The sequence below is a fragment of the Nyctereutes procyonoides genome, unplaced genomic scaffold (genome assembly GCF_905146905.1).
Source record: "Nyctereutes procyonoides isolate TBG_1078 unplaced genomic scaffold, NYPRO_anot_genome, whole genome shotgun sequence".
NCBI classification, from domain to species: Eukaryota; Metazoa; Chordata; class Mammalia; order Carnivora; family Canidae; genus Nyctereutes; species Nyctereutes procyonoides.
In genome coordinates, this window is record NW_026575134.1 from 18011597 (window position 1) to 18035100 (window position 23504).

At 37.0% G+C, this 23504-nt stretch overlaps 1 protein-coding gene across 1 annotated transcript in view; it reads right to left on the reverse strand.

The window, feature by feature from the left end:
* Positions 1–23504, reverse strand: part of MAGI2 (membrane associated guanylate kinase, WW and PDZ domain containing 2) — a 1298069-nt gene that overhangs the window by 284003 nt on the left and 990562 nt on the right. Inside the window, 1 exon segment of the mRNA XM_055301214.1 lies at positions 19350–19407. Coding sequence (XP_055157189.1) covers positions 19350–19407 — 58 coding nt within the window.

Genomic DNA, 23504 nt, shown 5'->3' on the forward strand with positions numbered 1-23504 from the left:
TAAGAGCACTAGGCCCTTTCCCTAACATTGTCTCTGGTGCTCTTTAGGAAGAAAGTGCTTCACGACAACTTTCTTAGGTAATGGAAGTTACAAGGATAGAGTTCAAAGTAAATCTGTCTTATGTAAAATCACTTCCCATTGGAAATAAATACAATTGTAATGCTCTTGTGCCCCAAGGAGTCACTGTGATCTGTGGCATGTAGTGAAATACGGCACGTGATATTTCAAAGCTTCTTTGCCCTGGAAACTCTGACAGCCACCCTGGATTTCAGAAGGATCAGAGTTTGAGGCCTCTCTTCCCTTTTCTCCATTTTCATGTAACCTTCTTATTAAAATCCTTTGAAATCTTCCTATAACCTAAAGAAATATTATTCCTGACTTGGCCCTTCCTTATCTTTGTAGCTTCCCCTTTGGCTGTATCCCCACATGCCTTTTTTGGACATATTTGGAGCTACTCTTATTGACAACACCGTGTCAATCCCTTCATCCTTCCATGCGAGCTTCAGGGTAGCAATATTGCATCATTTGAAACAAGACGACCTGGGCTCGAGGTGGCATTTTGCACAAATTACTCACCTCCATAGACATCAATATTCTCATGTGTAAAATAGGGACATTAATATCTGTTTGTTGGGATTGCTGTGAAGATCAGAGAAATAATGTTTGCAAAGCACAGATACATACAGAGGACCCCACAATTGTAAGGTCTAGTTATTGTTTATTCTTGAAGGTCTGGCTATTCTTTATTACTATTATTAATAAGTACTGCTGTCAGGGTCATTATTATTATGATGCTTTTCCCATCTGTGCTATAACTCCTCTCCTGGCCTCCCCTAGCAACACTGCCAGCCTGCTACGCTCTTCCCCTTGGCTCTCATAAAACCTTGAACAGACTTCTCTTGCCACAGTTTATTTATTTATTTATTTTCTTATAACCTGTCCCCTCACAAAGAGGATTTGTGGCACTTTTAAGGAACAAAACAACAGAAAGTAAACAAAATCAGGGTGACATTAGTTGAATCTAGGTAGAAAGTCAATAGAATTGATAATATAGGGTCCTACTTGTTTACCAGCATTGTTACAAATTAGCTTTGAGTTTTCAAGCTGCTAATTCAATGGGAGAGAGAAACTGGTTATCAGAGTATTTAAATTAAACCCAAGACATTCAGAGGACATACTATTCCTGTTACCAAGTCTTCAATTTTTTTTCCAAGTCTTGGATGGAGAGCTTTCGCTGATCCTAATATCCTAAATGATAATTTCACAAGCTATCATAACCTTATCATACTGTATTTTAATAATTGATTTTCATGTTTATTTCCTTCTATAGATTATGCACATCCATATACAGGTTCTATGTGTTCATCTTTGTATCCTAAGCATTGGACACAGTGAAAGACGATACTTTGTTAAATAGCTAAGTGAGGAGTGTGTGTTTTAAGACTTGTTTACCAATACACGTTAGCAGTTTTGAGCAACCAAGAAGCAGCTTTGAAGTGTACTAGGATTTGGTCTCTTCATTCCCTGTCCTATTTCTGTTCTGCTAGGTCACTGTTCATCACCCGAGGAACTTTAGCCTCAGAAAATACAATACAAGACCATTCTGGGATGCATTTCTATATACAGTTGGGTTCCTCCAACTGCCACCTGCATATTCTAAGTATTTCCTTAGAAAAGTCAATATGTACCCACTGGCTTCATGGACACTATTTTGAAAATACTCCATTCACCATCAAAGTGAGTTTCTAGAATTCACAGAGAATGAAAATACCAGTGAACTAGTCTGGCATGACTTGTACTCCACAAACAATGGAAGCTGGGTGTGGCTTTAGTATCCTAAACTAATTACTGCAGAACATTCACATTGTCACAAGTGAAGGCATTTTTTAAAACTTAAATGCTTCCAAGCTTAGAAAGGCCTATCCCAAGGAAGTATGATTGTAGCTGAAAAAGAAAGCTTTCTCTTTCTGTGCTTCCAAAATGAATAGTTTCAAGTCCTTTTAGCAAGGATTTGGGGGTCTTACAATGTGTATAAAGCATGGGAATGACACATGCTATCATCCTTCTCATTGTTTAGGCTCTGTGAGATAATTGCTAGCTATTTTATCTTGCTTCCATATAAAATGGAACCTGGGGTGCTACCAAGAGTCCTTACCCTGTAATTATATCTGGTCTATTGTCATACTGTATTAATCTTTAGGTGGTACGAGCTAAGGGGATGAAAACCATATTCTGCAGTGGGTATATCCTAACAACCCCATTTACCCTTCACAAAAGAAAGGAGTGCTGATGTGAGATGCTTCCATGTTGGAATGGCGAAAGGATCAGGATGTTCAAGGATGGAATTCTACTGCCTTTTCTCTTTACCCTCCTGTTCCCCCATTTGCAGCTTAACCCCCTCCTTTCACTAGGGCAGGGAAACTGCCACAATATGGAAGTGCTTTGTAGTTCTAAATGAACCTGAGGAGCTTAAAAACAAGCAAATGAACAAAAAGCAAAAACGGAAAAGACTCAGGCCTACCCTAAATCAACAGGGCCATTATCTCAGAATGAGGTACAGGCATTGGCATTAAAAAAGTTTCCCAGGTAACACTATTGTGCCATGAGGGCTGCAATCTCCTCTTGAGTTAGAAGCTGAGAAGGTGCAAAAAAGAGTTTCTTGCCTGATTAAGATTTATGTGGAAGTCTCTTTTTCGGTATGTGGCCTTGGGGAGTACTACGAAATGCTATTGTGGCTCCAGAAGAGAGCACTTCTGATATTGGAAGTTTCATAACATGCACGGAGGGGAAAAAATATTTAAATATTTGTAGCTGATGGGATGATATACTGCCAAAAGTAGTCCCACGTCAGCGTCCTGTTTGACTGTCACCTCCTTCACTGAGGGGATGGAAGACACAGGAGTAAAGTTGTACTTCCTAAGCCTGTGAGTATGCACAGGACAGGTCTGCTGGTCTTCAAGGCCATTATTTGACCCCCACTCCCAGTGTTCCCACCATATTCCGGCCTCTTCATGCCTCACCTTGCTTCTCCTGGGTTTTTGGAGAGGGGCACTTTAGTAGATTGTTGCAAATGGCATCTTTTGTACCCATTGGCTATTATCCCACCAATCTTGACTTTAGTTGGCAGTTTAGAAATGGATCGTTGGTTTGATATGTGAGAGAGAAGAGAGCAGCTTTCAAATGGAGATTGTACCACAGGTGAAATATTTGCAAGGTGGTCAAAGTGGCTATGCTAACTACTCTAAGACATGAGGTGGCCAGTGCTCAGTATGTATTTATTGAGTAAGCGCATGGGTGGGAGGTGGGCACCCATGAAAAGTGGGAGATCTCCCAGGTTTCCAGTTTAAGTCTCCCCTAAAATCCATCTTGTGACAGAACTTGATGTGAAGCTTAGGGCCAATGTATGTGATACAGCCAATCTGCCTCTGGGTGAAGACTCACGAAATCCTTCAAAACAGAGAATCTTCCAAGACATTTTTGTGATAGGTGAAAAGGTCAGCCCACTATGGTGATGGAAGATTTGGATCTGAGAAGCTGATAAGTAGCAACTGCTATCTTGTGCTCCTATGGAAAAGCACTATGTTAGGGATGAAATGAGGGGGGCCCAGAAAGGCATCCACTCAGCACTGGATGTGGGGAGATTGGCTTGGGATTTGTGGTTGTGGCTCAGTATATCATTCCTTCTATGTAAGCTCCTTTGAGGGCTTCCAAAAATCTATTTTACTTGGACTATTAAAAAAAACAAAATAAAACAAAATAATTCCCGTATGAAATCAGAGTATGAATTTCCTGGTTGCTTGGAATTCCCTGGGTATTCTGTGACCCCAGTTTTGATTCCCCCACTTCTGGGCAGTCAGGAAAGTCTGCCTATTACCTCCTCACATCTGAACCCCTAGACTGCAACTGCATTGGCAAAGATAAACATTGCACCCACTCTATGTATACTTCATTCATTTTAAAATAAATCTTGAGAAGACTCCTTAAAACTTTTCTCCACTATCAAGTTTTAAGTAGTGAAAACTACTTCATGCTTTAGAAACCAAGAGAGGATAATAACCCTCTGGGGATCTCCTGGGGCCAACTTTCCCTTCCCCCCGGAGGGCAGGGAAGTTATTAAGAGCTTAGTAACTATAGTCATCTTGCTGGGATTCCCACCCAAGCCCCATCACATCCTAAATGTGTGACCTTGAGGACATCATTTACACTCTTTGTGCTTCAGAATTTTTCATCTGGAAAGTTGGTATAAAAGTAGAGTTGTTTTTCATAGAGTTGTGCACATTCAATGAATTTAAATGAATAAATCACTTCAGACCAGTAGCTGGATATAAGTAGTCAATCAATGCTATCGTGATTCATCAAATATTTGTTTCTCAAATACTCTGTGCTTGGCACTATGGAAGATGGTGCAAGGAGGGGCAAAGATCAATCAAAGATGAAGTGTAATAGGGGAGATAAGACCGGAACAAAAAGAATTATAAAATAGGGCTTACATAATACAAAGTATGCCTTACAGTGCTTTGAAAAGCTAAATTTTAAAAGTACTAGTCTAAAGACGAATGTTTTAAATACACTTTATTTTAAAATTTGAGCTTTGGATAAATGGAAGAATTGAATCTATTTTACTTGGAACATTTTTTTAACAGAATAATTGAATCCCACCTCCTGAAAGATTTCTTTGCAGTTCTAACACTTAAGTGATAATTTTCTCTGTATAAATGTCCATTCATTATTCCCGACTTACCTGAGGGTAATGTGCGTTTGCTTTGTGAATGTGGGTGGGCAGATTGAGTTATTCACATGTTACCTGCTCCTACTCCTCCTGGACGAGAGTGTCTGACCTGGGGATTTGGTGTCCAGGTGGGAGGTGGACTCATAGCCAACAGAGGAGAGTATCCATATATTATTGCTGCAACTCTGATGGCTAAGGAGTCTGTCCTCCATCCCTCATGAGCCTGACCTTCCCAAATGTGGATGTATTTTTCAGATAAGTGAATTCTCTCTTCCCTTCTCCAGTAGTAGTAGTACTAAGTTACTTAGTTAAGACCCTGGCCTGTAATATGTATTTTACACATAAGGAGTATTTATCACTTAACCATTACTATCTACCAATTACACAGACAACTTGATAATTTTACTTCTGGCAGAAATAGCAATGTGCCCTGCCAATCATGTCATGAAGACCCCAGGACCTACAAGATACACAGACTCATTTTTCAAAATTTTAGAACCACTGGGCATGCATTTAAAAACGTTTTCTACTGATGAATCGCTAAATTCTACCTCTGAAACTAATAAAAAATAACATAAAAATGTTCTATCCATCCCTTCTCATTCCAATAAATATCTTTCTTAAACGTTATTGCTAGGTGCAATACTATTATCATCAAAGGTATTTCTAAACTTTGGCTTCTCAATTGAGCATAAGCAGTGAGTTACAAAATTAGAGGTAAAATAGAACTTATCTAGAGGGAAACCAGAAGACTACACTATTCCAGGATTTTTCTGTATTAAGAGACAAGACTAATACATCCTCTTCCAACACTGATTGAATGGCTTTGTCCTTCAAGTCTCATATGGAAGGTCATTTAATTCATCAGATTTCTAGGCACTAGGGCACACAAACATGAATATGACACAATCCCCTCACCAGCTGAGCGCATTATTTTCCTGGGGAGACACACAAGTCGGGGGACCCACCACCTCAGTTTCCTAGAACTAAGGGATTTCCCAGGGCATGAGACTTCCAGGGGTTTTTTGGTTTTTTGGGGTTTTTTTTTTACTCTTTTTTTTTAAAATGTAAATTCAATTAGCCAACATATAGTGTGCATCATTAGTTTCAGATGTAGAGTTCAGTGATTCGTCAGTTGCATATAGTACTCAGTGCTTATCATGTGACGTGATGAGACTTTCAGTTGTAAAATTGAGAGAGTCCTGGTAAATCAGGACAAGGAGAAAAGACAACTTAGTCTGATCGTTCAGGGAAAGCCTCACATACACACACAAAAAAGCAACACTGGAGCAGATTCTAGAATGCATTTTGCCAGATGGAGAGGGGGCATTTTAGGGAGAGAGTAGTGGATATAGTGGATACAAAGGTGTTCAGGAGTATTCAATTTTGCTTAGCTAGAGGATAATCTAGTGAATACACACATGCACGTGATTGCCTGTGGCTGGTGTGGGAGTGGGAGACAGAGCGAGGCAATGAAAGCTATAAGACTGAGAAACTAGTTGTAAATCATGGTGGGTGTGGTTTTGTCAGAAAGTCTACCTACTTCCATTATGACTTTAGTGTAATGGACAGGTGTAGCTCTGAAAGTCTCCATCATGGAGGATGTGACTTATTCCTGAACGTGGGCGGGGGGGGCATATTATGAATTTTACCATATCAACCAAATAGGAAAGTTGTGGTGCTCCCTAGAATTGTCAATCATTTCAGCATCATTCACTGGCCACTTCCAATGCACTAGGTATTGTTCTTAGCCGGGGCTATGAGGATGAGTAAGAGATGCTCCAGGACGATAAAGAATCATATCGTCCAGAGAACTAGACAGTATCGTTGCTGAAAATAATCTGACCTGTAATACACTCTATGTTGAACTGGGTTCTTATGGATTAATTAATTACACATGAGCTGTTAAAATGTGAAGTCACGCTATAGTCTAAGCCCGCTGAATTCCATACATCACTCATAAATAATGATAGACATACTCAGCCAACGATACAGGAATACTTTGGAGCCTGGCTAGAAGGAGTGTCAGAGAATTTTAAAGACACTCAGAGTCGTGAAGAATCATGCAGGCAGCATCACTGATGTCTGCAATTATCCAGGAAGGAGGAAGCCAGGGAAAGAGTGCTAATAAAGAGAGATGGGCAAGAGTAGGGCAGGACTGTGGCCAATTCTCACAGTCAACAGGATATGAAGATAATTCCAATTCCATATAATACCAAAACTCTCAAAGTTTCCAGGTCCAATAACCATAGTAAGAAAAATATTTAAAAAAATATCATGCTTGACTATTGGGTCTTTATTACTGCCTGGACCAGGGGAAATAAAATACATAGCAATTCCTTTTACATGCTAGAGAGTAATGCAGGAAGAACTAGAAAACCTGACAAAATTTAAAAAAAACATTTTTATTTTGATACTTGGAAAATACTTTTATTGTGATATGGTGGGGCCTGAGTGTGGGCAGGAGGCTCTCATTCTGAGAATTTAAGGACCCTGGGAAGAAAGGCATGGGGGAAAAAGTAGTGGGAAGAAAGGATAAAGGTTCAGCAGAACCAAGAGTAAAGAAGGGGGAAATGAATTCCTTCACTGTTGTTTTCAATAGACTGCTTTTTGGGGGACAGGCATGGTTGCATAGTTTTACCTAGTTAGCACGCTATGTCTAAAACTGTGCCAGTTACTGGAAGAGCAAAGTTTCATACAGATTAGATGGTCGTTTCATTGTCGCTGTAATGGGGTATGTATCTTCACATAATGTGTTTGTTCCTTTTCATAATACACGTGTAAGTTTGGCAAATTAAGGCCCCCACGTTGGACTGAGTTTGTATTTTTTTTTTGAGTTTGAATTTTTCATTCCGAATCTCTAAATAAAGAAGATGAAAGGTGTGATGTTGAATATTTTGGGACAACATTCCATTTAGAACACTTTTAAAGTTACTTAGTTCTTGTTCTGATTTAAATTATTTGATTGATGCCACAATTTGGTGAAAGGAACAACCGTTTAGAGAATGAACATCATCAGCCTTGTAAAGAAAGGAGAAAATAAAGGGAAATGGTGAATGGTAGAGGGGGATGGGAACTAATCTTCACTGAGCAAATACTATATGCCAAACCCTCAATTAAAGGGGTTCCTTACTTTTAATTCACCTGTTCCTCAACAAGGGTAAAGGATTTTCTGCAGATCTCATAGTAAGGGGCAGATGTATGATTCACATCCAGCTCTGTGTAGTACCAAACCCAACAACACTGATTTATGTGGTTCTGACACAAAGAGACACTTACTTTTCAAATGACTTTATATATATATATATATATATATATATATATATATATATATATATATATATATAGGCATAGGCTGTGTTCGGTTATCTTTAATTTATTTTGGTGACGTGATACTGAATTTCTTTTTCCCAGGATTCACTGTGAAACTGGTAACCTTTGCCGGATGGTATATTACCTGCTGATTTTCTGAAGGCAAACATTTTGAAGGCACATTATGTTGGTTATTAAATGATTTTGGTTCTTTTTTAAAGAACCCAAAGATTATGTACACACAAATATGGGCTTTTGTGTGTACGCACAAGCACGTGTATGTTTTGCATACTGTGAAAAGTTGAGTGGTAATGAGAACATGGGTGGAACCCTCCCAGGATCCCTGGCTTTGCATAGAGTGTTTTTCAAGCCAGAAGAGTCTCCTTCAAGGATTGTCTTTTAAATTCCTTTAGGGTTAATCCTAACTCAATTTTCTAGAACTGTGCCCTTAAAACTCTGGAAGTTGAAGGTGGGCCATGTCTCTGGCAATTATGATATTGATAATAAGATGATTCTGCATTAATGTTTATGAATAGGTTAAAGTTGTATGTGAGTGAGAACGAAGTAGTCAATAAAACAAATATGCATGACTTGTCTCAGATTTTGAAAAGGGCATGTTAGGTCCTGCTGAGGTCCAGTGATACAATAAGAAATGAAAATGAGATACTTACTCAGCAAGAAATTCCTTATATGGTAGCACAGTGGAACAGGGAATGCTGGTGAACTCTCCCCCTGACACTCACATATTAGGTACCTGTAAGCTGTGGACTCCTGAGGAATAACAGGGGCGCGGGGAGCCACCTGCACGTTCTGCTGTCCTCACCAACAACCTAGCAAGTGCTGACTAACTGGTAGCTATGAATATCACTTTTTTTCTGGGCTAATAGTCACGAAGTAGTTACACATTAAGTCAATGCCACAAACTAAATTACTAAGTAATATTACAGAGAAAAGAAGGACAAATCATTCCTATTGTTTTATCTATCTGAAAAAATATATATACACTTCTTTTTTTTCACTCAAAACTAAAGAAAGTGAAGTAAAAACAGGATGAGGGGACTTCGTCAGCCTCCATACAGGAGTGTTGTGCTTCATGGAAATTTAAACTAATGTTTTAACATATGACAACCTTAACACATGGTACTTAACAAGCTGTCAGAAACTACACACCTAGTGGTGGGTTTCTTCTAGACTAAATTAGTGCAAAACTAATTTTATTGGTTTATCATAGCAAATTGACTGTCTTTTGCCTACAATTATTCTTCTAAGCCACAGAATAATTTTTTTCCTTGACAATTTTAAAGTTCATCCTACTTAGCTAGATTGAATTTAAACGTGAAATTTGATAATAAAACTTTTTGTAATCCATCTGTTTCTATTACACAATTAGTTGAGTCTATTGTAATACAATTTCATCTACTTAAATACGAAGTCGCCTGTTAAACGCTAGTAATAATGTTTAACAATGTTGCTTAAAATCATAAAAAAAGGGACAATAGTATTCTCTTCGAATGAGTTCAGCCTCGATAATGGTGAAAAATATAGTTCTTACCATGAGGTTTTGTTTATAAGCTTATCTTTATCTTTTTGCCCTTTTCACAGCAATTGTAACATCATCTCATGTCTGTTGATACCAAGTACATTTATATTGTTTTTCATAGCTTTTAAGGAGATTCTATTATGATAATTCATCCTTCTGGAAACCTTTTCCTAACACTCATGTGATAGGGTAGTTAAAACCATTAAAATAAAAATTTTAAAATGGTAATATATATGTTATTGTCTAGCCAAATAACAGGTGGAAATGGAAAGAAAATGCTTCCAAATTTTAAGTATTCTTTGATTACCAGTTATAATGAGGAAATAATGAAGCTCACACAGGAAAATGACCAAAGTTATTCTTGTTAACACAGGTGCAGTGGATATTCCTTGAACTGAAAAGACCTTAGCAATCACCTAATCCATACCACTCATTTGATAGATAAAAGCCGGGGAGGTTAAGTGTAATTTTGTACTTGCCTGTGAATTCAAAATCATGGATGCAAAAAGGACAACTATTACTAACATCATGGTCTTTGACATAGCATGAATTTTGACAAACATTAACCGCATACTGAAAAGGAGGAGATTAAAGTTCTCATGTGGGGGTGGAAGGCATTACATTTTACCCACTTAGGGTGACCATCCTCCATTTTATTCAATAATAGGCCGTGCAAAGAATGTCATCTGCTGGCTACTTCCTTGGTTTGACCAAGCTCCCTCATCCCTCTGCTGGTATGGCATCTCTCTAAGCTGAATATGATTCCACTTATGTATCTATTAAAGATCTAAAAGACCTAAATGCCAGCCAAGTACTTTAATTCCAGAAAGATCTTTCTTCTAACACCAAAGGGGAAAAAATGGTTGTGTTGTTTCACTATGCTAGTTTTCAACATGCTGTGATCCTGAGGGATTTTTAGGATAATTTTGACTCTGTGCAATTTTCACTTTATGTGCTAACTTTAGAACTTAGTCTCAGTCTAAGATATGACTCCAAAGTGTGCGATGATACAGATTGGTAGCATGAGACAACAATCCACAGCTCACCCACAAGAAGCCTGGCATGTTTCATCCAAAGAGAGAATAACTAAGCTATATAAACTAACTGTTGTACAAATTATAGAATAATAACAATGATCTCTGTATGTGTCACATGACATTCCCTCGGCAAGAGGCAAGCAGGATTGTTCAGTGAAAGATGGTGGCAGCTTTCTCTGGGTTGCCTCGCTATGAACCACACTGGACTGGAGTCCCCTCCTGCAGCAGGAGGGACAGCTCTTCCCACAGGGCTCTGGGTCTTCTCAGCTCATATCTGGGTCCACACAACTCATATCTATCTCAAAAGTTTGCGACTCACTTGAGCAGCAGTCCCCCAGGCTGTCTTCCCTGACTTCAAAAGACCAGTTTCAAGTTCTCATGGTCCTATAAAAATGAGGAAGAAGGAAGAATGGTCTTTCCTCAGGAGCACACAACATGGTGTTTCCAGTTCAGACCACTCCTGCCCTCTCTCCTTGAGATGATGAGGGCTCAGGGACTCTGTCCCTCACATTGCTGCCTCTACACTAAGTCCCCCTGTTTTGTGCTGCCTTGTGTGCTACCGGGTTATGTGCCTATGCTTAACCTCTGCAGATGCACCAAAACAAGAGCCCAATTTAATTTGCTAGATTCATTATAAAAATGCCTAGAAACAAACAACTCTCCCCAAAGTGTTTATGAATATATTTGCAAATATATTCTCAAAAAAAGTTGATGCTGGAGTAATGATTCCTTTGGCTTTTTTACTGACTTTAAGACAAAGAAAACAATCCACTAGAATTGTAAAAATTGTATATTTTTAAAAAACATTTATATGTAACTCTGATGCCAAGGGTGAATAATTCATGGCTATTTGTAAAATTCCACCTGCAATTAAACCAATTTAAATCTCTGGATGTTGAAAACACTCTTTATCTGTGACCCAAAGATTTGTTAAATACGAGATCAAACAAAATAAATATGAGATCAAACAGTTGCTAAAAAGTGTGTTTTTAATTACGGAGTCAAGTTTTCTTTCCTTCATTTGAAAAGGCATTCAGGGGAGGAGAGGGTAACTAGAATATAGAACATATTTTGATCATATGAGAATGAACCAGCAGTGGTGAAGGGCCTCACAACATGAAAAAATTATCTCCAATCTCAGGTAAGGGGTAGATGAGGGGTGTGCATTCAGAGCCTGACTGGAGAGTAGTGGTAAGAAGACTGGACATGGGACTTCATTTTGATTGAATGGATTGCAATTTAAAAAATTTGAAGGACCCTGGCATAAAGAGTAAAAGAAAGCCATAAGGCCTTCTACTAATCTGCAGTTGAACCACAGTGTTAGGAAAGTAAATTAATAGCCAGTTGAAATTTATATCATAACAGTAAGTAATTAGGAATCGCCAGTTACAAACTATCAGAGATGTTAATGTAATGTAAAGAGCATATGCATGGAGCTAGCGTGCCCTTCACTTAAGAGGCTAGATTGCTTGTTTCACAGGCTGAAAGGAGTGATACCACAGAGGATGAAATTGGCCTGGCTCACACAAACAAGGTAAAAATGGAAGTCTGCTGACTTAGCAAAAAAGAGCTGCCTATAGTTCAGAAGAGATCAGATATTCAGTATTTATTTAAATATAGTTGTTCCTTTTGCTTGTGAAGTGAACTGATTAATGCTTGTTTAAGAAGTATGAGAAAATATTTTGTAAAGTACAGACATTTTATATTAATGTAAATTGCTACTCTACTGAATGGTCTCTCTTAGCTCTATAGGGCATCAGACCTCATCAAGCATCAACCTTACTAGCCATTTGCCCTTGGAGAACTCAATGAAGTCCTCAAAGGACTGGTTCCCTGTTGTAAATATTGTTACTGTCATTTGGATAATGGATGTGAAAGCACATTAAAAGTTAAAATAGTGCCTTAAACATTACTATTTCTATTATTACTTTCACAAATCCCCAGCTATATAAGATGACATGTACTATAGATAATTATGACAAAAATAACATCCTTACGGATTACTCTGAAACCTCAACCCTTTTGGAAGCCACAGAAACATCAGTCTTTGCTTTATCATTTCAAGGGTTTATGGAATCATCACTAATTCTAAAGGAACAGTATTCTTTATTCCACGTGGCATGCTCTTACCATGAGATTAAATTACATATTTCTTACAAATCAAATAATTTGCCTTAGAATTGTTCACTTTTTGAGGTATATTGTAATTATGAATGAGCTACAGAAGTAATGCCATAAGGAGAAGACTTATCCATATTGTTGGGATACAGAAGATAAAAATAGCATTTATTGAGCACTTATTACATATCTGTTGATTGCTAAACACCAGCTGTGGAGTGAGACTATCCAGGTTCAAATTCTGGCTCTATTATTTAGCACTTGTAATACTATCTGTACCTCAGTTTCTTTATGAAATAGGATAACAGTACAAACTTTACTGTTTTGTTGTTGTTGTTTTTGGTGAGGATTAAATGAGCTAGTATATGTAAAGCACTTAGAATACTACTTGGCATGTGGTAATTGCACAATAAAAAGTCTTCCTCTCCTCCCTTCTCTCTCCTTCTCCTCCTCTTCATCCTCCTTCTGCATAACCTGTCTGCTTGAGATCTCACAGCTGGAAAGCTGCAAGGCTGGTATCCTGTGACACTCTGCAGCCCATCCTTTTGGCTACTAAATGGCAATAATTGATATGACCAAGTGCTATTTACAAGATTTAAAGCTCACTTTAGCATAGAATACCACTGAACAACTTCACCAACAATGGTACTCCAGTTTATTATCTTCTATGTCACAAAATTGTAAGTTGGGGAAAGGATTTCTTTGTTAAATGCCTACTTAAAAAATATCAAGAAAAGTTTGCCAGTGTTTGAAGATCAACAGGAAAAGCTGAAAGTCTGAAAAATTAGACTTTCACTCTTGGAAAAAAAATTCTGTAAGAACAAACAGGGTTTAAAAGGATATTCTTGGGGATCCCTGGGTGGCTCAGCAGTTTAGCACCTGCCTTCGGCCTGGGGCGTGATCCTGGAGAGCTGGGATAGAGTCCTATGTCGGGCTTCCTGCATGGAGGCTGCTTCTCCCTCTGCCTGTGTCTCTGCCTCTTTCTCTGTGTCTCTCATGAATAAATAAATAAAATCTTAAAAAAAATAAAAGGATATTCTTTTCTGTTTATTTCTATTTGGAAATATTTTACATTCATGCTGATTTGAAAAAAAATCCTAAAGTTAGGAAGTTTTTCTGGGAAAATTCAGAAAACTACTCAAAGCCATGAAGGAGAAAAACATACTTAAGATACTGTGCTGGACTCCTCTCCAGCCACCTTCCAACTTGCTCCATCATGACGAATACCCATCATTAACTGTGAAATGAATGTGATTTTCCTTTTACATTTAATGTTACATTGAAGATATTATGCAGTATCTTTCAGGCTTTCTGGAATTGTATACAAGTAGCATTTTATAGTAGCAGATGTGTGACATCACATGGAAAACTTGTAAAACCTTTCCATGAAAATCACATCTGTCAGTCCCCACTATCATTTTAACTGTAGTTATATGGTTTGCTTCTCCGTCTGTGCCAGAGGAGGCAGCTTTGCATGAAAGCTGTTCCAGGAAATTGTGTCTTCTGGACTAGCTAGTTAAGCAAATTGTGTAACTGCCATTGAAACCAAAATGTACCCTGCAGACATAATTTCACAAAAGAGGAGAAAAAACCACATTTGTACAAAAGTCACAGCTGTTCAACTCTACATTTTGCACTTTTTTCATCGAATTTTTTTTCTTTTCTGTATGAACAGTGACAGTTACATTTCTAGTTAGTAACTTTAGGGCTTCTTAATACATTGTTAAGTGCTGTACTATTATGGATTTGGTGTCTGTCAGGAAAAATGGGGCTAACTTCCTTCTGCTGTTCCATGGTGGAGGAACGTGGTCCATCTTCCCTGTCTGCGGATGAAATAAGGAAAGATGTTGAGTAGGGTCCATTGTTCTCTAAAATGCAGAGCCGTGTGGCTGCCCCTACTGCTCCAACCAGTGCCAGCATCCCTATGTTAAGGTCCACCCAGTATGAACTCCTCTTCTTTCAGGTCTTGCAAGTCTTAATGCCAGTGATCATCTTATCTAGAGCCACTCTCAAGTCTTACCAAGCTCAGAATGCTTGGATCAGAAGAGTCTCTCTGGCTATGCAGCAATGACCACTCCTTGTTGGACATCTTCCTGTGATAGTGAAACTGTATTAGAGGTGGGACAGAGAGGAAACACTCTCTAGGGATCCCTCATTCTTCGTGATGAGTCTCAGAGGCTTGTTCACAATATTACAGGTTTTGAATGCTAAATTTACAGGATGATGATTTTGAGCAAGAGTTTGAACTCTAAGCTCCGGAGTGCCTACGTCTAAATCACAGCCATTCTTTTCAATAATGTGTGATACTAGGTAAGTTACTTACCTTCCACAGCCAGAATTTCCCTATCTGTACACTTAAGACAACCTACCTCATCACTGCTATATTGAGGATTTACAAATGTGGTAAAGATTGTCAAGCACTTAGTCTGGTTCATGGCACATACAAGCACTCAATAAATGTTAACTATTTTGATGATGGTGGTGATAATTTTTCTGACTTTTGAATACATTAAAACTATAATCTTTTTTTAAAAAATATTTTATTTATTTATTTAACAGAGAGAGAGAGAGACACGCATAAGGATGGGAAGCAGGAGAGGGAGAAGCAGGCTCCCGAAGAGCAGGAAGCCCGATGCGGGGCCCAGTCCCAGGGCCCTGAGATCATGACCCGAGCTGAAGGCAGATGCTCAACTGACTGAGTCACCCAAGTGCCCCTAAACCTATAACCGTAAGAACTGAATTTGCACAGGACAGAATAATGGCAATAGAAAAGTAATGTTGGGGCAGCCCTGGTGGCGCAGAGGTTTAGCTCCACCTGCAGCCCAGGGCGTGATCCTGGAGACTCGGGATCGAGTCCCACGTCGGGCTCCCTGCATGGAGCCTGCTTCTCCCTCTGCCTGTGTCTCTGCCTCTCTCTCTCTCTCTCTCTCTCTCTCTCTCTGTGTATCTCTCATGAATAAATAAACAAAATCTTAAAAAAAAGTAAAGTTGGTAATAATGGTCAAAAACGATTTAATCTAGGCTTTGCAGTTTCAAATTGTATAAACACTTTCCTGCTACTGATTGCTAGAATTCCTATCTGCTTGTCTCTGGCTGACAAGGAGAAAGAAGTCACGTGCAAGTGTGCCAGAGGTACAGGCTCATTTCAAACTGACATGACCTGCTGACGACAGATGGGCCACTGTGCAACTTCTGCTCCCACCGCCTAGTCTGCTTGAAGAGGGCGGCTGACTGCTAAATTAGATTGCTAGTGTTCTAGCACGGGCTTTCTTTTTGCCACTAGACAGGAACATGGAATGTTTGTCATATTTGGAACCACACCTCTAATTGTGTGAGTGTGTAATTAAACACTCCAAACGATAGCTCTACAGAAAACTCATTATCCATCATTATTAATAGAATTAGTGAATCAACATTTTAACTACAGATTTACAATGAAGACTACCTTGCGTTGTTACACTAACTGAATATTAATATTACAAATTTATATGATTCCAAGATACTGATATCAATACCATCACTACAATTACAGTATTTTACTTTAGGCACATTACATCTTATATTTATGATGTTTATAATGAAAAGTTGATATAGAAACTTATCTTAAACTAGACTTACTGTTTTTCTGTATAATTAGCTATAGGAGATTGGTGGTCTTTTTCCAACAAAAATACTCTGTGCACAGAAAGTGAGAAATAACCACTATGCTCACATATGTATTCATATTGTTCCACCAACAAGACTACTATTTAGAACCAATACATACTTTGTGAAAATAATAGTGTAATGGAGATGCAACTCATGTTTTTTTGAACAGTTAAACCACATAAATAGATATTTTCAGTTAAAATGGACAAGTTGTCTTTGCTGTGATGGAAGGTATCCCTGATTTTAAGTAATGCTTATATTACATAGAATAAATTGAGGCATTTTCATTATTTTGATGAATTTTTTACCAAAGGACATGTCTGAGGAATATTAGAATATAATTCTACTTAAAATTATCTTTAGGTTTGAATTATCTGTCTCAACTTTCTAGTTGGTCTGATACACCCCACACATCTAATTATTGGTGTTAGTATATTATGAAATCATGTGATAGAGAAAAAACCATGACAGGTAGTAGAAATGGAGAAAGTTAAAACGACCTCATTCACTAAGACTTGTGTCTATGACATCATAGTCACCTGAAATCTAAAACTACTAAATGTGTTAATCTGCTTTAATGATATAATACGTGACTGGCTGAATTATGAACAATTTCTGACTTTGACAGTGAATACATGAAAAATGAAGTGGAGAAATATAGACAGAAGTATAATTTAAGGATATAAAGCAAATAAAAGATAATCATTTGAAGTATGAAAATAATGAGGACAACTATCTTTTGGGGGTCATAGCTAGTGTTCAATATTTAACTAAAAGGGGTTCACCAGCAGCAGATCTTTCCTTGAAAAACATACACTTTGATGATCAAGAAGGTAGGAAGCATTACTTTCTGATGTGTTGGGTGTTTTACCTTTGTGACAGATAATTAAGGTGGAGAAGAAAGGTTTGAGTTAAATATTATTTTCCACACTGAAGCCAGTTTGGAAACAGTTGAGAACATGGAAGAACAGTCTGAAGAATTAGAATAGAGGGGGGCAAATTTGGCCAGCTGCCTATTTTTATAAATAAAGTTTTATTAGATGGTAGCTAATGCCTCTTCATTTAAGTATTGTCTATGATTACTTTCGAATTACAGGGGGAGAGTTGAGTAGTGACAGAGGCCATATGGTCCCCCAGAACACTTGCTATCTGACTCTTACTGGAATTTGCTAATACCAGACTAAAGAAATAATTATTCAATGAGTTCTACAAGGAAGTGTATTAAACATGAGATCTGGTTTGTCACATACCTCAGTTCTCTTTCTTTACATGGAGCTACCTTGGCTTTCAGATGTAACAGTCTTAGGCATAGTACAGCCTGATTTAGTGACTTAAGACCAACTAGAATTTACTGAAAACTAGTAATGTTGATAAATTTATCCAGAAGCTGTAGCTATACTATTAAAATATGTGTATTTTAATTGATTATTATGATGAGGGGGCCTCACAACTATATGCAAGTGATGTCCTTTTATTTTTGGAATCTGTAATACCTCTAAGCATTTATTTTACTTTTTGTATCTATTGAGTATCCACCTGACATCAGAGCATTAGACACTACATAAGAAAATTGCATCTGGTAAATGAGGTGAATTCACCTTGACTGGAAATGCCTGACTGTGGTGCCAAAATTGGTGCTTTTCCAAATGAGGATGGTGGTCAGAATATCCAAGCTCTTGAGAAAGATGCTCAAGGGCAGGAAGCACCAGGTCTTATTCAACAGTACATTCCCAGCACAAAGAAGGGCTTGATACTTAGTAAAAGCTCAGTGACTGACTATTGTTACCAAAACAATTTAGCAATAACACTATTAATCTCTAATCCTTGACCATCTAGATTATTATTGTTAAATAGAATGAGATTAGAAAAAATAGAGTTAGATCTTGATAAACAATGTGAACACCAAGTTTTTCAGTCCCTGCATATCTTGGGCAGTACACTTCTCATAAGCAAGGTGTAGGCTTTGCTATTCACCCAAATAACATTAACAAGATTAAATAGTAGGAGGAATAAAAAAATATTCCCTATCAGAAAATGGGGTTCTAGAAACGTGACTTGCACATTTAACTTTTGGAAATTATTATTATTATTTTTAAAGATTTTATTTATTTATTTATTAGAGAATTATTATTTATTTTATTAATTAATATTAATTCATATTATTATTAGAGATTTTATTTATTTATTCATGAGAGAAACAGAGAGAGAGGCAGAGACACAGGCAGAGGGAGAAGCAGTCTCCAAGCACGGAGCCCGATGTGGGACTCGATCCCGGGTCTCCAGGATCACACCCTGAGCTGAAGGCGGTGCTAAACTGCTGAGCCACTCAGGCTGCCCTAACTTTTGGAAATTATGAATATTACTTGATTTCCCTTAATGTGTATATAATTTAATTCCTAATGGGGGATTTATTTGAAATCAAACAATGGACATTGGGGATAACTCATATTATGCTAAGGAACATTGAAGCAATACAACCTCCATTAGAAAACATAAAAGTCTAAGCTACAGAAAGAATACTATTGATTTGAAATGGGGCCTTAAAAACAACCATTGAAATTTTATTTCATCCTTCAACTGGAAAGTAGAGCTGCATCATATAATTGGTTTGGAAATCTAGTTTAATAGAACATTTCTTTTGCACAACTAGTCAGCTCCCAACATTTTGATTGCAAAATGAAGGGCATTTACTTTGATATCTTTAATTATCACTCATTTAGAGGACAGTATGAAACACTTTTCCAATTGGTGTTTTAGAATCATGAGTCAAAGGAAAAGAATGACAAATTAGCCAGCTGGAGAAGGAAGAGACAGCTAGCTGGTGCTGCTAGAGTCTTTGTGGATACTTCAAAGTAAGATGAAAGGGAAGTAAAGGGGTTGTTAGCTACACATGCTCAATAACTGAAATACTAGCACAGTTTCACAATGTATAAATAACAAATTAGTAGGAAACTTAAAGACTTACTCAACATAGTAAGTGCCATATATGGGATCATCGATTTTTTCCCAGCCATATGGAAGCTCTGGAAAATAAAGAATTACTTCTTTCAGTAAATAAGCAACAGATATCACAATTTCTAATAAAAAGTAATAATACAATGTAATTGCTCATGGATTGCAGAAGTAGTCTACCAAAGTGGAATAAAGCGTTCAGAGTCAGCACCAAATTTCTGATGCATATTGTAGGCAATATAAGCACTGACTTGAAAATTGGCAGTTAAAACACAGAGCTCTCTTCTCTGCAGATAGACTGCTGGGTCTAGCTGTTTATCCCATGCCAAGCGGTAGGATGGCACGTCATCCTGTTATCACCACTCAAAGCAGTACAGAGGCAATTTGCTTTCCCGAAAGTGCATACAGGTTTCTTATTTATTTGTATTGTTAAAAGGAGTATTTCAGGATAAAGATCATATTGTCAAAATACATTTCCGAGGATAGCAAATTATTGCTGATGACTGAAACAAAGGTGTTATAAATTCTCAATTGACATCCCACGATTCAAGATAGTTAGCTTGCTGTTCTCTCCACATGGGTCAGAATTTCAATGCTGCCAATATACTCTCTAGGCATATTTTTTTATAAAGTCTAAAATTTTAAATCCACTTTCCTTGGCAATATGATTTATATTTCCCATTCTTCATGGCTAATTTTCACACATACACATTTAAAATAACAATGCTACAAATGCTTCTTTTTAAAAATCTTTTATTTTAAAATTTTTATTTAAATTCAATCTGCCAGCATATAGTATAATACACAGTGCTCATCTCAGTATGTTGTAAATGCTTCTATAGGCACAAACATGCTATTTGAAAACAAGGCTTTGCTTTATGATACTGTTTTTCCAAATATACTGAGCCTTTATAATTATTAAATCCTATAAATATGATGAATATCATTTTTAATAGATATTAATTTTATATATGTATATACATACAAGTTATACGTGTGTATATATATATTATATATATATATATATAACTTGGAATCTAAGTAAGATATACTGACATGCTTCAAATGGTATATTTAAAAGTTTTATTTTTTTTAAGATTTTATTTATTTATTCATGAGAGACACACACACACAGAGAGAGAGAGAGAGAGAGAGAGAGACAGAGACACAGGCAGAGGGAGAAGCAAGCTCCATGCAGGGAGCCCGACAAGGGCTCCCGGGACTCCAGGATCATACCCTGGGCCGAAGGCAGGTGCTAAACCACTGACCCACCCAGGGATCCCCTAAAAGTTTTATTATTATAGTAATAACACATAACTGTAGACAAGGCATAGTCATAAAAAGAAAATTATAAATACCTGCAATATTGCCATCCAGAGATAACCACTGTTAATATTTTGGTGAATATCCTTTAAATATTTTTAGACATAGACAAATACAAATAATTTTTTAAGAAATTAGATCATATAGTGCATATTATCTTTATAGCCTGATATTTCTACTTAACAAGATACCAAAAGCATCTTCAATGTGAATGAGCATTATTGTATAGTATCACTTGAAAGTGGCGCAGCAGTGGTCTGTGGTATGGCTAAAGCCTGTTACCTTCTGTAACAGAGTATTTGGGACTTTCCAGTTTTTACCTGTTATATACCGTCTGTGTTGGACTTACTAAAACCTAAATCTTCCATTATTTTCCTAGTAATTTAGTAATGATAAATTCCTAGAAGTGGAATTTTGAATTAAAGGGCATATACCTGTTTGTGGCTTTTGATATAAATTGCCAGATTATCACTGCCTCACTCGCAGAATAGAACAATTCGTAATCTCGCTGGGGGTTTATGAATAACTTTGTTTTTCTGTATTGTCAAATTAAATGCAAGTCTTCAGTTCTTCATCCCAAACTTCAGGTTTTGGCATTAAGAATTTTTTTAATTTTCAGAAGTTAACATGATGCAAATGCCTTCTATTCCAGAAGACTCCAAGTGGAGTCTGGGGAAGCAGTTTTATAATCAAACACAAGAGTATTTATTCAATCAAAATGATGTGATTTGCACTAAAAGGTACAAATGAGGAGTACTTCATATCAGGTAGCTCTGTTTTGCTTCCAGAGTGTCCAAGTCAGATTACATTTTGCTACCAAATGAGTTACAAAAGGCAGTTTTTAGAGCTTTTGAATTTTTGGATATGCAGATAAAGTACTGTGTATCATTATTTTAAAAACCAAATAAATTGACTTTAAAATGGCAGCTTATAGTTGTTTTAGGTTACCATTCTTGAGTTGTTACCTAGTTCGAAGATTTTTTTATAAGTTTATCCCCAGGCAATTATTTTTTCTTTTGCACATTTGTCATTTTTTAAAGTCAATTCATGAGTTCTTTGCTTATAAAGGATATTAATCCTTTATCAGATGTCACAGATATGTTTTTAAGTTTGTTTTGATTTAATTGTGTTGAACATTTTCTTTAACACAATGTTTTAAATCTTATTTGGCAAATTTCTCAGTGTTTCCTTTTATGTGTCTGTCATTGGAACCTAACAAATACTGAAGATATTTTTCTAGTGTTTCTTTTTTTGTTTTTTTTTTCTTTTTTTGTTTTAACATCAAGTCTAGGCTATGATTTTATTTATATTTCTTAGATTAGTCATGTCTTAATAAACATAAAAACACCAAATTAGTCCTGTCTAAATAAAGATATAATACCTTCAGAAATTTTTCTTTCAAAAAGATAATAGTGGTATTACTGAATATTTATTATGATAAAGGTACTGATGAGCTTGCCATGTGCTAACTCATTTACCCTAACAACAACTCAGAATTTAAAATCCCTGTATTCTGCTTCCAGTGATCTTAACCAATTTAGATATCAATCGAGACACTCTGTTTAGCGCAGCATAAACAACACTTAATTTAGATTAAAGACACTAACATTCCAGATGGTTTTCACCAAATCCCCCAAGCTATTGGAGAATTTGGCTATAAAAAGAAGAATCCATTTGACAGATATCTGTGGAGGGACCTTTACAAGGAGCTCAAGTGAAAGAATATACAGAGGATAACAATTGATACTATATTTATTATTAATACAGCTGAATACATGGATCCATATTTGTAACAGATTTAATACCATCTCATGAATATAATAATATGTAAAATAATCACACTCACTAAAATATAGCCAACATGGTTAGTAAACAGCTAATGGTGTTAATTGTATGTGACTGGTTCTGTCTCCCTCTTTTTTTTCTTTTCTTTTTGGCTTATGTCTTAATGGTATTGTTATATGAAAACATTTCATGGTCAAAATTTTAAGACTAATTTTTAATGTAAACTATTTCTTCACTTATTTCTTATCTTTGAATCTTTGAGTAAATTACTAATCCTAAGCAATGCATCCCAAAAGTACAGAGTTAATTGATTCTTTATCTTTGCAGACTGGCAATACAAACTATTTATTTAGTATCCTGCCTTACTTGCCATCACAAAGTATTCATCAGAATTTAGGGGGGTGGGATGTCTGGGTGGCTTAGTGGTTGAGCATCTGCCTTTGGCTCAGGGTGGGATCCCAGTTTGGGGATCGAGTCCCACATCGGGCTCCCTGAATGGAGCCTGCTTCTCCCTCAGTCTACATCTCTGCCTCTCTCTGTGTCTCTCATGAATAAATAAATAAAATCTTAGAAAAAAAGAATTTAAGGGGAATCTGATTTGCTTTGCCTTACATATCCATATATGCTGTTTACTTGCCTGTTCCACATTGCCAAAATAAATTATTAATTCATTACAAAACAAAATATATGTTACCAACACTTATATTCTTTTTTTTTCATTTTAATTTTTTTATTTATTTATGATAGTCACAGAGAGAGAGAGAGAGACAGGCAGAGGGAGAAGCAGGCTCCATGCACCGGGAGCCAGACATGGGATTCGATCCCGGGTCTCCAGGATCACGCCCTGGGCCAAAGGCAGGCGCCAAACTGCTGCGCCACCCAGGGATCCCCTCTAGTATTCTTTTATAAAGAGCTGTTACTTCATTTTAAATATCAGAAAGGAATTGATGGATGAATGTTTTGAGAAAACAATAATAGATATACATATCAGTTCATTTGTAAATGTGGTAGAATGGGTGTACAAGTCTACAACCAATGAATAAAATGCTCTGTGTATGTG